Below are 16703 nucleotides of genomic sequence, written 5' to 3'. Positions count from 1 at the left end.
GGAGAGGGGTATTAAGAAAGATGATTATGGTGTTTTAGGAAAAATATGTCACTTTTCTTATAATTAACTAACTTACCTAACTTCCTTAATCTAATCAAATTAGTTAAATGGGTCTTATATTAAGGACCAGAGGAGTATTAGCAAGTCTAGTTGACCGTCCAATCAATTCGACCGTCGGATCTGATTCTTTGATCATTGCTAAGTACCACCCATGTTTGGTGGTTTTCTCATTTGGCGTTGGTCCAGAAAGAGAAGAAATTATTAGGAGACTAAAAGCAGCAGGAAGCAGAATATTACTGACATACCAGTTATTGATTTTTATTTGGGAAAATTTCACTGTAGGACCGCAGAAAACAATTAATTTCAAAGAGCCCCCAAAACTTTCTGAAACTTCACTGCAGGACCAAGGGGGCAAACTGATATTAATTCCACAAAGAAAATGACGTTATTGCCCCTCATAATACTTATTGCAGGGTGACATGTAAATGGACTAATTTCAGTTATAAATAAAGGTATGTATGTTGCAAATTGACTAGTCCCACTTGCAAATGGGTTCTCTCACACTTATTCACTCACAGGCACCTTTTTCAGGTGAATGAGATGATATGTAAATGGACTAATTCTAATTGTAAATAAATGTATATATGTTGCAAATTGACTAATTCCACTTGCAAATGGGCGCTCCCACACTTGTTTACTCACGGAGACCTTTTTCAGGTGAATGAAGTGACATGTAAATGGACTAATTCCAGTTGTAAATAAATATATGTATGTTGCAAATTGTCTAGTCTCACTTGCAAATGGGCTGTTCCACACTTGTTCACTCAGACACATTCTTCAGGTGAAGAAGGTAATATGTAAATGGACTAATTTTAATTGTAAATATTTATGCATGTTGTAAATTATCTAACCTCACTTGCAAATGGGTTCTCCCATACTTGTTCACATGAGGGGCAATAGGGTCATTTTCTTTGTGGAATTAATATCAGTTTGCCCCCTTGGTCCTGCAGTGAAATTTCAGAAAGTTTTGGGGGCTCTTTGAAATTAATTCTCTTCTGTGGTCCTACAGTGAAATTTGCCCTTTTTATTTGGACACCTTGCCATAACCCTGAATCAATCCATAAAGTTAATACTACAAGGAAGGACCAACATGATCCTGGAGCACTCTCAACCTATTTTCACTGACTTCATGAGAAGAAAGATCGATTCTTATTACGTTCCAGTCGAGCCTCCCTCTGCAGAAACCAAGAACAAAAGCAGCTAAATTAGAACTAACACAATTCAGCACGAATTGGACCATATGCGTTTGCATATTATTTATGTAAGAATAAAAAAGCAAATGTGAGAATAAAATAAGAAATAACATTGTCAAGCAATGATATGATAAATTCACAAGCCTCAGCAAATAGTTTAAATCTTTCAATTCATACAAAAACACACACACACACACACACACACACACACACACGAAACAGAAAATTGCAGATAAGGACCCATTCAAAAATTTAACTCGGGAGAAGGAGCTAGACTTCTACATCCAAAAAGTTAAAATGCAGACTTTTTTGCGTGGCCAACAAAGGACCTGATCAAAAATCTGCATCTTCCATGTTCCACGTTTAGCTCCCATATTCTGCATCCTTTTTTCTTTTCTTTTTTTCCCGTGTTTTTGGCTGGAGAAATCTAGGTTCTTTTTCAAAAATATTTTTGCAATCAGGTCCTTTAAATGTATAATGTTTGATGAGCACAGAGGATCACTCCCTGTATAAGCCTCCTCTGAGACTTGTGCTATTTTGGAAAAGCCTCCATAGTACTCCAATACACTGCAGTGTAAAAAGGTTCCACATACCAACCACAGGAAGTAACCCACCGACCACTCATTATAATCTAATAGAATTACTAGGCAAAAGAAAAAAATGTCTGAAAAATAAGTTCCTGTACCCTATCCATTGGCCATCAAGCAACAATGTTAGACAGTCCAGAACTAGCTGTCTAGTTTTGTATAGATATGACTAAAGTTTAATAAGGGTGCACCATTCTGCAAAAGAGGATGAGGAAAGCATGAAAGGAATCAAGGAAGACAAAAGTTGAGTCTACAGGCATTAAAGTTTTCTTATTTGGTGCGTTTCCTTTGAGTACTTAATTTCTTTCCGCCAATTGTATGCACCCCCTGCTAGCATGTAGGCGGCAAAAGATGCCTTTCGATCGTCTATACTTCCTAGGACCTCAAATATCTTTTCTATTTGTTCCAACCGTTTATCTGCCACAGCTGGCTTATATTCTCCTCAGACGGATGGTGGTTTGGTCTTTTTAAATTCACTGAAAAAATTCATGCTTCGTGCTGGGTTCAGAACATGTTGGTCTTCTATAACATGCATTTGTTCTTCCCATTCTATCTCCTAATTTTCTTCAAGATTCAGGTGTTCATATTCGGATCCTTGAAGTAATTGCACCAAGTGTGCCGTAGCCGTAGCCCTTATAATAGCATTAGTTGTTGCCTCAGTTTGCTCACGCAAAGCAGTGGCTATTGGCCCAATAGCAGTTAGCGCATTATTGCCCAGATGACCCTCATTACTACTACATTGACTTCACCTTCCTAGTGCAACTTTCTGCACAACAGAATAATTACTATTACAGTGATCAATCCCATTGTTCACCGCTTTATTCTACTAAGTTACCACCTATGTATAAAATGAAGGTTTTATTAATTCCTATATAAATAATTTAGGACCATTCTGCTCCCATACCAAAAATGTAAACCCTTTAGATTTTTAATCATATTTCATTTTGTTTACGATGAATTATATGTATATGTATCTATTTAATCATAACTATTTATAGTAAAATAAAATTATACACACACACAGACACACGTATGATTAGATAGTTATGATTAAATATATACATATACATATAATTCATAGTAAATAAATGAAATATGATTAAAAATCCAAAGGGTTAACCGCAATCACTTCTCCGAAAGTTTGAATCCAAGAGCTTCCTGCTTCAGTTCTGAAAAGCATGGCGACTAATACAAACAAGAGTAGAATCTTTGAGCAAATGATTTGACTAGAATCCCTCTATTTCACATTCCGATGCCATCTTAAACTTGGCAAGCCAGCCTCAATTTTCTTTTTTTAAACAATCAATTATACCTAATATTGACGTGGCACTTTAAGGAAGCTCATGTAGTTGGAATAGCTGGTGTTTAGGTTAAACTTAGGTTCTTAGTTCAATCCTCTTATCATACCAAGATAGTGAGAACAATAATATTGATCTAATCCACCTACATAATACAGATTTGAAACGGGACTACATGATTAGGGGAGAGTACTTTACTAATGATTATTAGAGTTAACAAAGTCTCTTCTCATTTAGTTATTTATTTATTGACTATGAGATAAAGCTATAAAACTTGGCTTGCTCGGCTAATTTGCTACCCACTTCACACCTCGGAACATACCATTCTTACAAAGAGAGAGGTGCTTTCACATCTTCTCAAGCCAAAATGGCTGGGGATAGGAAATGTTCCCTTTTTTAACGGTGCTCTGGGGAATAGATACAGTGGAGACAAGGTAGGGTCCATAGCTCAAAGGATTAGAGCACGTGGCTATGAACCATGATATCGGGGGTTCGAATCCCTCCTCACCCACAACCAGCCAAACAGGGAAGGACCTTTCACATATGCCCTACTTTGTCTTTCCTGCCTTGCTTAATAACCTAGATGGATGCCTAGTCAATATTCTTGGGGTGGTGGGAAAGTAAGAACATAGGAATTAGAGCTGGTACGGGTCCAACCCACCAACCCATAACAAATGACAAGTTAGGGTTGGCTAAAAGTCAACCCGCCAGTAAACAAAGCTTTTCAACCTGCACCACCGCATTTATTTTTTTGTATTTTTTTAAATTTTATTAATCATTATAGCTTATATTTTATCTAAAAATTAAAAAAATACCTGTATCATTTATTTATTTGGTGTTTTTAATCAAGTATTTGAAGGAAAGATAAAAATTTTATTATATTTTTTTTATATTGTACAATGAAAAATATTTAAAAAATGAAAAAATTAAAAAAAAAATAAAATAAAATAATAGTTGGCGCCAACTTGTCAACCCACCATGGCGGGTTAGGGTTGGTCAAAAGCTAACCCGCTATTACATGGGACCTTTTGAATCTACACCGTCTACCCTGGTGGGTTGGCTCATGTTACCACCCGTAATAGGAGCAGCACAGCTTTCACATAGACATAAGTGAAAGTCATTATGACAATCCAATACAAGGTAAATTACAATTTACCTCCTAATGATTTGGTCCAAAATCAAATACCCCTCTTGTTGTTTTAAGTGTCCCATTCAACCCTTCCATATTACCACTTCAATAACGAGAAGTCAAAATGGCACACAATTTCATAGTGAATATGTATCATTTTGAACATAAACGGTTCAATAGTCTGTAAAATTAAACGTTTTGGAAAATAAATGCGTCCAATTATGGCCTCAAACACTATTAGAATGTCTAAGCATCCAAGTTATATAATTCCAAAAGAAACATTTAAAAAATGATACATTTCATCCATCTAACAATAATGTGATCATATTTTATAACATTTGGATATAAAAAGACCACAGGTACTTAAGAGCAACTGAACAAATTACAAAGGTTCTGAATGTGAAACTTTAAACCAAAGGGAGATAGTTGGCCCAAAAACAGGGGGAAAACACAGGGAGATCAATTTAGTCTAGGCCGAACCAGAAGATGGTAAATTATAATTTGATGTCCTCCAAGATATAATCACGCCTATCTTCATACATCACGTTACAGATAAAGCATCATTACTCAAATGCAACACTAGATGTTCCATTCCAAATTTTTCAAATGCAAAATATATAAAGACACAAGGTAAAGATGAAAATAATTCCAATACCTCCTTTTTCTTGCACTCCTTGTAAACATCAAAATGTTCTTGGCATTTACTCTTATCTGAATTAAATTCTTCAAGACCTGAAAAATTTTAGAGCAGTTAGATACACTAATAAGAGGCCAAGTTGCAGAATGGAATCATCCGTTTGCGTTATTTAATTATACACCCTACACATACTTCTTGACTGAATTTTCACTAAATATTAGTCATGGGTTCAGGATTCCGATTCATTTTATTTCACATGATCATATAAATCCATACCAATTAAAAGTTATGGGAAAACATTACTCCACACATTTTGATGCAAAATAGAACCAAATAGTCAAATACTCATGCACCAACTTAAAAACAGGCAATTCAGTTGACTCACACACCTTGTGCACGAGAGAAACCAGAGAAAATTGAAGGAAAATATTGAAATGTTTTATGTTTCATCCTAGGTGCAGGTTATAGAAGACCTCAAATTAAAGGAAAAGATTAAAAGTAGAATGAATCTGGTAGATTTGTAGAAGAAAAGATGAGATAAAGAGAGAAGGAGAGGGGAAAAAGAACCACACAGAGAGAGAGAGAGATAGAGAGAGAGACTGGAATTGCACTATTTATTATTCAGAGAATTGACATAGGGTATTACAATCATCAGTTACCCTTATATATAGACTATGGGTAACGGCTATATTTCTAACTAACGTTTCCTTTAACTAACTAACCTACCCACTGCACTTTATTATTTACAAATCACATATCAGAATCCAATTTGAAGAATTTTTCTTCATATTTATTAATCTTGTCATATTTAAGTGTTGCTCACTTTAATCTGAGAGTTGAAACAACAAAAGGAAGCATCCTGTGAGTTCATGTAATACGTTCCACAAAGTTACTGTGCACTTTCATACACAATTCCTTTTAGAGGCAATGAAGCCAAAATCCTACCACTTGTGAATCAGCAGAAAAATGCTCGATTAGTCAAGCCTCTCCCCTCTACATTAAAACTGATTGCATCTACTTTTCTTGTTTACGCTGGATAAGCAGATTCATGTGAATATATTCCAATATATTAAGATGCTTTGGCTACAAAATTTGCCAAATGAAATTTTCTGTTGTCATGCTCAAATTCCTTCCTAATGCAAGGCTCTCATTTGAGTCACACATAGATCAGACTTTCCTTCATGCTCAAATTGAAGATCCAACTGGGTATAAAGTAAATTTGGAAATAGAAATGACATTTCACAAAGCCTAAACTCTGTTTTCTTATGCACGATACAGCAAAAAAATAAAATAAAATAAAATAAAATAAAAAAGAGAGATAATGGCATTGATAAACCTTTGACTTCTTCTGATCCTTAATACATCAAAGAAGTAAAATGAAAAGCAGAATGAAACCAAGTTGATAGCTTTCCCTCCATATTGTTTTTATATTTGGAAGTTAAAGCAAAGCTCCCATTCCTACTAAGTTAAAAACAAAGATGTATCTTATGAATTGTTATACGAAGTTTTACTGAGTCATCCTCGACAATCGAATATAATTCCTGATTTCCGGTAGTACCAGAGATACCAATTCCCTCCAAGGGTGAATCAATAAAGAAATGCTCTAATTGACATTTCACTATGCTAGTCGAGCTACTAATCTCCACTTAAACTAAATTCATTGATGACTTGCTCAGTGAGGCTAAAGAGTTACAGATAATCACATTAAAAAACGGCAAACGAAGTATAATTTCATATCAATAAATTTCAAGGCGGAAAGTTAAATACATATCTAAGCGAAACCAGAATCCCTAAACATGTAACAATTCGCAAACCTAGCTTCGCTTGCAATATTGATCACGTCTTGAATGAATTCCAGATTGAAATTCAAGAACCAAAAAACACAGAATTGATGAAGAGTAAGAGTCTTCAGTGTCTTACATTTCAGAGATGCAGTGTATTGAGGAAAACAGGGAGAGTCAGCGATTCTAGCAGCACCAGCATATGGCGGTGTCGTTGAGACTTTGGACGCCATCCCCGCGACTTTTCTCGGGAATTCTGGCCTGTTGAAGCCGAGCAGCGCGTGGGTATTAACAGAGAGTTGGGGGGAAACAAATAAATGGAAGAGGGTATTGCGTGATGTTCAACCAATTTTTATTTCTCATATTTATTTATTTCTTTTAAAGATAGTTTTTTTAATAACAGTAGTTCTAACTAATAAATTTGATTAATAAATATATTTAAAAAATACAACACTTATTTGCTACAAATAACTAGCTTGATTAGTTTTCTTATTCTACTGAAATTAGTTAACTAACTCTTAGGTTACGTTTGGTAGGGAGCATTAAAAACGAGAGATTGAGATTGGGATTACAATTAAAAAAATCTATTAAGAGAGTGTTTAGTATAAGAGATTGTTTGATATATGGGATTAGCCAAAGCCATGTATGTGGGATTGGAGAATACCATGGAGGGAAGTGGTATTCCCCAATCCTACCTTTATGAGTTTGTCTAATCCCATATAACAAACAATTACTCATGCTAAGTACTATTTTAATGATTTTTTTCAATTGCAATCCCAATCACAATCCCTCATTTTTAATGCTTCATACCAAACGGGACCTTATAGTTAGAATAAGTAGTATTTCAATATTCAATATCATCATCGAATCAATGTCAATATTAATCAATATTATGCCAACAAAAAAACCCTGACACAATTGATAGACGATTGGTCTCTTGAACATGATGTTTTAGGTTTAAACGAGGCTGTATGCGTGAAAAAAAAAATTTTGTTGGGAGAAACAAAACCTACGTCAGGTTTCTTTAAGTTAACATTTTAGCCATCTAGCAATTAGCTGAGGATACTGCCTCGTTTCTGGAAAAAAAAAAACGTGTGCCATTTTTGGCCTGCAGAATATCTATTATTTGAGCAAAACGAAAATGTTACAACTGTATTGATATATTGTTAATCTAATTTGTTGATAATAACCGTTTGTCTTTTTGGACTGAGTTGATAATAACAGTTTTATTGTAGCTAAACTAGGAAATTTTGCTTCCCCTTCCTATGGATCTCATTCTTTTAACAGGGGTCTCCTCATTTTTGCTAAGGTGTGAATGGTCCTCAAATTCATACTTCAAAATTACAATCCTTGATTAGGATTCACGTAAAGTTGCAAGACAATATCAGTGGTCCAATAGTTTAATAACGCCCTTTTATGTTACTTTAATAAGATGAGAAAGATTTAAATTAGATGCTTTCACAGGGTTCATGGTGGTTACAAGGCTACTTCATTACTTTGATTTCACAGAAGTTGAATGCCGCTTTGTCTAGTCTATATGCTCATCACTATCCAGTTTGAAATCAAATTCATAACTTGCCTTTACAATATTACAGTGATCTAGAGACAACACATTATGTTGGTGACTGATTTGGAACTTCTACAAGTGGAAAGCAAAATCGTTTGATCTAACTAGCGAAGCCATTGAAAGGACTAGGACACAACGATAAAAGATCACAACACTAATTACTTTGCAAGAGACAACTCTTGGGTTCTGTTTGGTACAAAATATTAAAAATAAGGGATAGGGATTGAGATTGTAAGTGAGAAAAATCATTAAAAAAGTATTTAGCATGAATAATTACTTGTTACATGGAGATTAAGCAAAACTATTGAGGTGGGATTGGAGAATACCACGTCCCACCATGGTATTCTCCAATCCCATGTACATAGGTTTGTCTAATCCCATATAATAAGAAATCTCTCATGCTAAACATTCTTTTAACAAGGTTTTTCAACCCTAATCCCAATCCCTACCTCTCATTTTTAATACTCTGCATCAAACGGGACTTTATGGTATTGGTAAAGCAAGGCATTTGAGTAATGAAAAAAATGATGAAAAAGAGCAAGTTGTGGGTTTTCTTTATGTATAAATTTAAGTGATGCAAAAAATGCAATGAAATGGACTTAATAAACTAGAATGTAAAACATTAATATCTAAATGCAGTAAAACTAGCTAAAATGCAATATGCGAATCACTCTAAAATCTAAATAAAAATAAAACTAATCTAGATGAATGCAAATGTTATTTTTAGGGATTCTTTTAGGAAAAAATAAAATGATAAGTAAAGAAAATTAGTTAAATAATTAACACAATAAAAATGAGATGTTTTCTTCAGGTATGATGAAGTGGACAACTTAAAAATTCACATGAAGTTAAATTTCCTAGCAAGTTAAATTAATTAGATCAACAGGGAAGTGACAAAAAAGTGGAACTAATAAGTTTGATTACCTAATTGGTGCATGGGAAACCCTCAAGCAATACAACTCAAAATTATTTGAAATTAAATAATCCCAAGTTTTGAATTAAAATGATAAATGAAAAATCGCTCCTTTTTTGTCTTCAAATATTAGTCCAAGGCTCTAGCCTCCTCCATATTTCTATTAAGTTGCCTCCAAAGCAAGCTTAGGCTTCTATCAGAGTGTCTCCTCCTCTAGGCTTCAAGCAATAAGTCATAACCATGAGAAGAATTTGTGAAGCAATGATGATTGAATGGCATGGCCCTGTTTGTGTTGAAAGGAAAAAAGGGAATGAAGTATCATAATAGGGTTGAAGGTGATTTTGTCCTTGAAATTTTTCACAAAAGGGTTGTAAGCATGATAGTTTTTTTTTTTTTGTAATATTGTCACTGCAGAAGTAGTTAAAATGTAACAATGTAATCTTGCACTAACGGATCCAAACAATCAACCATTAATTGACTAAAAAAAATGTTAAGTTGGCTCTGCCACATAGGATATCATATGACTTATTATGCCACATAATAAAAAAAATTCAAAAAATATGAAATGCCAAAAGTGCCACTAACGCTCACCAAAACCTATCTTCCCATCTAGACAAACTTTGACAACACCCTGCTTCCTCCAACTTCGACTTTCTCTTGTGCCATGCTAGTTATGGCCTAAGCCTTTCACTAAGAAATTGCTAAGAAAAATAAAAAAGAAAAAAGAAGTTTTAGGATCATGATTTTTGTGTTGCTTGAACTAAAGTTAAGTTTTGTTGACATGCTTGGTGTAGTCAAAATCAAGCAAATAGAGCACTCTATTTCCTTCAATGTGTAATTAGAGTTTGAGGGCGGCTAGTGTAAGATTATTAGCAATTTCCTGATCAAATCACTCTCGTTGAATAGAAACCCCATTCTCACCCTCCGCTGCCTCTAATATTGACCTTGTACCATCTGGATAAAAGAACAACCTCTTTAACGACCTCTCATCACGAACCACCATCTTCATGAAGCTAGCCGTATATTCTGATAACGGTGTGGGTCAAGGGTCCTAAGGGGAGAAAGCAAAAGGAGGAAGAAAAAGCAATGGATGGTGTTTTAAAGGAGTTTTGAAGAGAGAAGTCAGCTTTATTGACAGGGAGAGAGAGGAAGGGAGTAAAACATCCGTCATTTTATCCCCTTTTAGTACGCATTTGGAAGCACTACTGTTCAGGCAAATTATTAATTGAGCTTATACATTAAAATCTTGCATTTGATTCTCGTGCTGGTATTCATTTAGTAATTCTAGATTTTTAATCCAATTTTGAAAATTTATAAATAATTATAAAAAAATCGTATTAAGGTAAATCAAGTTTTTATTTAAAGCTCTTTTAATTCTTTACAGGAAAAAAATATTCCTTAGGTTATTTACTTGCTCATTTAATACAGGAAAATACATGAAGGTGTATTGTTCATATAGTCAATAGTACTTTTCAAATTATCTGCTTTAACTCTGATGAATCATATCTTTTAGCACACACATTAATATTAAGTGATCTGCCACTTATTTTGAAGCTTAGGATATTTAATAGTTGCTCCTAAAATATCATGGGTAGAATCACTCATTTGCTTCACTTTTTCTCTGTCTTAATTTCATTACTCATGGTTGAAATGTTTATCCCCTTATTGAAATTAGCATGCTATAAACAATCATTATCTTAAATGCAACCATTCCAACACTCCATTAATATTCTCATGTCTTATCATATTCAATTTTGTACACCAACATCATCATTCATTAGTAAATAATATGAATAGGCATGTTTTTGAATACATCAACATAAAGAAGAAATATTACATTACAATACATAAACATATTTCTCAAATTCTTCTCTTCTTTCTTTTGATCCTCATCTTGCATTCCTCTTCCATAAGCATAATACTTATTATGGTTGGTTAAGGGAGGATGATATTTGGAAGAATCTTAGTAGCAATAAACAATAACAATAATGCCAACAACACAAGATTATTATGTAACATACATTAACTATCTTGCCATAAAAATAGAGCACATATTCATACCATAAAGGAAACTCATTTATATATGTTGTGGAGACATCAAATGCAAAGACTTTAGTACATATCATCATCATCATCATCATCATCATCAATAGCTCAACCACATTATGGCATAGAACATATAACAAACAACTAATGCAAGTTAACATTAAAGTTAGATGTTTTTGCTACACTGTACCAAGTCTTGATTCTTGTTTCTGTTCCCTTAAATTTAAATCTCAACTCCTTGTATGGAAGCTTGAACTTGCTCAAGTTCTCTTGCTCTTGTCTTTCTTTTTTCTCTGTTCTTTTCTAGAGCAAAATTTCACCCTCTTCTCCTCTCAATTTGGTCAAAATATTCATGCATTGGGGGTATTTATAATGCCTCTCAAACCATGAATCTTGCACAAAATTACAAGGGTGATGTGTCATCTTCTCCAAACATCCATGTAAATTCAAAGACTCTATTTTGCCTTCAAAACTTTGAATAAATTATCATTGCCATTGTCATCATCTCCATGCTCCCATATGGTTTTATCTAGAAGGTAATTCCTTTCCAATTTTTCCCTTTAACAAAAGTTACAATTTCATGACAATTCCTTTCCAATTTGCCCTTTGACAAATGCCAAAATTCCAATACTATCCCCTTATGAAAAATGGCACCAAAAATGGAAAGAAAATAGGGAAAATTTGTCCAAAAATAAACCCTGTGTTATTCCTCCATCAATTTTGTAATATTGCATTATTTCGGGTCCTAAATTACCCGGTAGCACTGACATGTGCTCTCTCATCATAAATGGCTTCATGTGATGTTATGATGACAAAAATTAGGTGGAAAGTGCCTTTAGGGTTTTTTTATTCCTTAAAGAAAACATCATATTACTTTATTCCACCATAACTTTGACCAAATGCTTCTTGATATTTTCTGGTTTTGTAAATTCCATCCCCTACTTCACTAGCTCCCTTTTATTATAGAAAAATTATCTATTTTTTAGACTAAGACTCCACCTATAGATATCTCTTTTAAAGATTTTTCGGATACCCTTCCTTTTTTGAAAATTCAGCTTTAAATTTTTTTTTAAAGTCAACATCTTCACTTTCAAGGGTTAAGAAGAATTTTTCAATCTTCTATAATTTCCAAACTATTTTCTTCCATTTTTTTCTGATTATTTGAGGCTTTCATATAATTAAAAATAATTTACTTTGACTAATTTTTCCTTAATTAGTCAAAAATCCCAAAATTAGCTGAATTTGTAAAAATCCCTTAAATTTATTTTGGGAGTATTTTTTATTATTTTTAATCTCAAATAGGCCTTCATGCCTCATTTTCCATTTTTTAGAATTTTTTTGGAATTTTTAGGCATATTTTTTATTATTATCCTCTTTGGCCTTAAACTTTTCAAAATTATAGTTTGGTCACCATTAGGTTTAACCTCAAGAATCATCTTATTGAGGCCTTTAACATGACTTCTGGCCTATAACCATCTCAATTTCTCATGCTCAGCCCCCAAGACTTTATCGAAGTTTCTTTCTTCTTCGTCCATCATTCTTAAAAAACTTTCATTTTGCAATTTGGTCCTTAAGAATATTTTATCTTTTCAGGAAATTTCTGGGACTTTTGTCAAAAAGAGTCTGATAGTCCTCTTAGTTTAGGCTATTTCTTGTACTTTTAAGTCTAAAATTTGAGATGTTACAAGGAGGAGAGGAAAGAAAGTGTCATAGTGAGAACTAAGTGAGATCGCAAGAAATTATTATTATAAGGTGGTGGTATCAAGTAATATATGTATTAATAAAATTTAAAACTTAAAACTAATATTTTTAATGGTAAAAAATATTGCCATGTTCTTACCGCTTTCCCGATGACATTGCTTTAAGAAAAAAATTCATGGTGCTTGTAACATCCTAATTTTCTTATCCCTCAAGTTTAAGTAGATATTTATTATGATTGAATTAACAAAGGTTAAATACATATATAAACAATTAAAATAATTATGATCTTATGTGTCTATACATATGTGTGTGTGTGTATATAAGTAAATGAATAAAATAGCAATGTTAAGAAGTCCCACCTTGACTAAATGATAGGAAGATGGATAAAATAGCAATTTTGAGAAGTCCTACATCAACTAAATGATGGGACAAGGAAGCTCTAGAAGCCTATATATAGATCGTAGTAGGGGAGAGTTAAAGATGAATTAAGTAATGTTCGCTCAAAACTAAGACAGTCTTAATAAAGTGCTATTTACAAGTTCGTGAATTATTGGATCGAGCTGTAATTTGGTCAGCTGGTCCTGGATTTCATACTCGTCACAGTTGAATCGTCAATTTGATCTTTGAGTTACAAGTTATTAGATATAAACACTACTAATGCATTTTTAAGTATAGGTTTCATTTGTATTTGATTGTTAGCTAAGAGCCCAAGTAACCAAATTTTTATCTGTTACATGCTCTAGTATGAAGTTGGTGAGTGGTTTTATAACTAAGTTTATATAAGTATATTATGTTTTGTATGAACTGTCTTGCAGGATGCTATTTTGAAAAGGATTGAAATTATTTGTATTGCTAGAAATTAATAATTATGATTATAAGGTGTTATTTTGGAATTTGGTTGATTATGCATATAAATATGTCATTTTAAATCCTGTGCATCTAGTTTGGGTAGGGGAAGGAGATAATTGGAGTTATTGAGATTCATATACTTGTCAAGTAGTATTAGCCTTTATATGGAGCTCTATGGTTGGCCATTATTATTGTCCCACTAGTTCTTCGAGGGACTGTGACATCCCACTAGTTCTTCGAGGGGGAACCCATAGTTCATCGAGTGCTCTGTGGTTTTTGGCCGGTTCATATCACTCGTGTGGTGAGCTTGTCAAAGTAGCCAATGAAATGGAAAGAACTTGATCTATGGGTCCATTCGACGAAAATAAGGAAGATATAAGGATGGATTTGGGGTTCATGGATTACATATGACATGGTGTCTTTATTTGATATTTCTATCTTTTGAATAGATAAAAAAATATGTTATATCTTTTGAAATCATCAGTTGTATCAGATTGGTGGAAATATTTGACTTATATAGCTACTGTGAGTTTAATTGTGAAATAAATGTCTATAGATTGTTATTAACTCTGTGTATCCCATTTGAAACCTCGCTAGCCCATGCTAGTACGTGTGATAGGTAGGGATTTAGTTATTGAGACATTGTCTCATTCCTGTTGTTTAACATTTTTCAGGTAAAAGCTTTAGAGGCAGGACGTCAGGGAAGATTCAAGAGGAGTAAAGCTACATTAGTGACTTGTAGCGTCTTCTTGATTTATGAGTTATGTTGTTTCCTATATATTGCCACCTTAGGATAAACTGTGTTTAATTGATTCATGCATTATTATGTTTTATGTCCTTTGATTTGTACTGTTGTTGTTGCGTGCTGGTAGTTAGCTAGAGGCCTAGGATCACATGTAATTTGTTTATGAATTTATTATAAAATATAAATTAAGATTTAATTCTTACCATTTCTTACCATTTCAATTTATGAGCTATATTATATATTATTTTATAACCGTATTAGATGAGATTGATTCTATTTTTACATAGTTTGTATTTGAATTAGTTAAAAACAGTTCTTTTATCCGTGATAGGATTATGATTGGGTGCTGCTCTTTTCTATCACGAATCACTAATTAGTTAGTGTAGATAATTTTGATATAATTTGAGTTTGTATTTAGTCTGGTTTGATTATAAAAAGTTATTTTTTAAAGTTACTATGAAAAAATTAAATTTATCGGTTTATTTAGGAAGGTTGTTTCAGTGCCTACAACTTTTTTGCGAAAACTTTTGAGGCAAAAATGACTTTTAACCCATTATCATATAATGAGGGAATTTTTTGGTGTGTGACTGAGATGATGGAATACAAGTAAATGATGGTGAGTGATCAAATAATGGATGAAGAGTGTGTGTGTGGTGTCATTCCAAGACAAGTTGCTGAGAGTAAGAGAACTAGAATCTATCATGTGCATAAGCTAATTGTGAGAATCCTCTGAGGCCTCATTTGGTACGAAGGAATGCGCATGTAGGAATGGGATTAGATCAGGGAATGGGCTCAATAACTATGTTTAGTATGTGGCTTTAAGGAAACCTTGGGATTGTCTAATCCCACATAGGTGGCATTGGGTAAGCCCACCCCCTAGTAATGCTTTTTTAATCCCAGGATTGAATATTTAGAGGACAAAAATATCCTTATTAATTATATTTTTGGAACATGTTTACCCCTCCCACTTTTGCCCTAGTTATCTCTTCTCTCAACTACTAACTTCATCACTCCACTGGTAGAAGCTATTGCCATCTTCATTGAATACTCACTCGCTTCATTGCTTTCATCAAGGAAGACGTAGCATCATTGGTATTTGCTTCTTGCTATAGCTTTTTGTCGATCTAGGTTTAGGATTTAGCTGTCACTGTTCTTGCTCGTTGTTGCCATTCTTGCTCTCTGTCGCCATTGTTACTTGCTGCCACCATCTTGTTTGTTGGTTACTCCTTGTCGATTAGGTTTAGGATTTCACTAATTACTTCTTGCTTTGTATATTACTTGTTGTTGATTGGGTTTAGGATTTCATTGATTACTTTCTATGAAAGTGAACTTTCATTTTATCTTGATTAGTAGTAGGTGCTATTGCTAAAGACCTGTAGTCTTTTATTTCTTGTGTGTGTATGTGGAATCAAAACATATTATTTTGGTCTAAGTAATATGGTTATGAAAAGAATTATTTTGGATCAAAAGGATTAATGAGAGTGGGATAATTTGCTGGAAAAAAATTAGAAAAAGAGCATATGGTTATGCAAGTTTTGTTTTGACTAAAATTCATCTTCATCTTCCTATTGCATGTTCTAACTAAAATGCCTTATTCATTCCAATTTTTTTGAACAGCTAAAAGAAAGATAATTAATCAATTATCCACTATATAATATATATATATATATATTCCTAATTAATATACTAAAATTTCCGATCTAAAAGTTTATTTTTTAGAGTATTTTCTCATCTTGGGTTAAGGTGACTAGTGTATTTGCAATGTCTAATTGATTCTGATTAAGTTAGATCCCTTGCTTAATTTACATAGGAATGGACACTTTCTTTCTTTCTTTTTTTTGTTGCAAACAAAAAAATTGTGAAGTAAATGAATAATATGACCTTTACATGTTTTGAGATGTGTTTAAATGTACATTTGCAATGTGAGGCTATTTTATTCTGAAGTAAGGGTTGTTTTAATTCTACATTGATGATAATCATTTTTGCATAATATAGCTTTTTGTTTATTTATACATGTACATTATTGGTTACACAATTATGGGATTATCTGAAGAAAAGAAGGAAATGTTACATTTGTTGCTTTTGTGGGTAAGTATGGCTTATGTAATTCAAGGAATTTTTATATGTGCATATATGACTATCATGTCAAAAAGGCAACGAATCAAACACGTACCTTACAAAATAGACTTTATTGCTA

The 16703-nt window shown here is 33.2% G+C and overlaps 1 protein-coding gene across 1 annotated transcript; it reads right to left on the bottom strand.

Moving 5' to 3' along the window:
* Positions 1 to 1087: 1087 nt before the first annotated feature.
* Positions 1088 to 6975, bottom strand: LOC114759669 (cytochrome c oxidase-assembly factor COX23, mitochondrial). The gene is made up of 3 exons (XM_028948885.1): positions 6825 to 6975; positions 4923 to 4999; positions 1088 to 1235 (listed from the first exon to the last, which is right to left on the bottom strand). The coding sequence occupies exons 1-3, from the start codon at positions 6916 to 6918 to the stop codon at positions 1188 to 1190; spliced, it is 219 nt and encodes a 72-aa protein (XP_028804718.1). The 5' UTR covers positions 6919 to 6975; the 3' UTR covers positions 1088 to 1187.
* Between the last annotated feature and the right edge of the window lie 9728 nt (positions 6976 to 16703).

The sequence above is a fragment of the Neltuma alba genome, unplaced genomic scaffold (assembly GCF_004799145.2).
Source record: "Neltuma alba isolate B1F8T4 unplaced genomic scaffold, ASM479914v2 tig00010877_pilon, whole genome shotgun sequence".
Lineage (NCBI taxonomy): Eukaryota > Viridiplantae > Streptophyta > Magnoliopsida > Fabales > Fabaceae > Neltuma > Neltuma alba.
Note: the sequence above shows the minus strand (reverse complement) of the source record. Positions and strands in the feature narration are given on the sequence as shown.

Excerpts from the sequence above, each read along its gene's own strand:
- LOC114759669 (XM_028948885.1), bottom strand. The coding sequence starts at position 6,918 with ATGGCGTCCAAAGTCTCAACGACACCGCCATATGCTGGTGCTGCTAGA. Across the intron at positions 5,000-6,824 it reads ATACACTGCATCTCTGAAAT|GTCTTGAAGAATTTAATTCA; the intron begins GTAAGACACTGA and ends AAAATTTTTCAG. Across the intron at positions 1,236-4,922 it reads AGGAGTGCAAGAAAAAGGAG|AGGGAGGCTCGACTGGAACG; the intron begins GTATTGGAATTA and ends TGGTTTCTGCAG.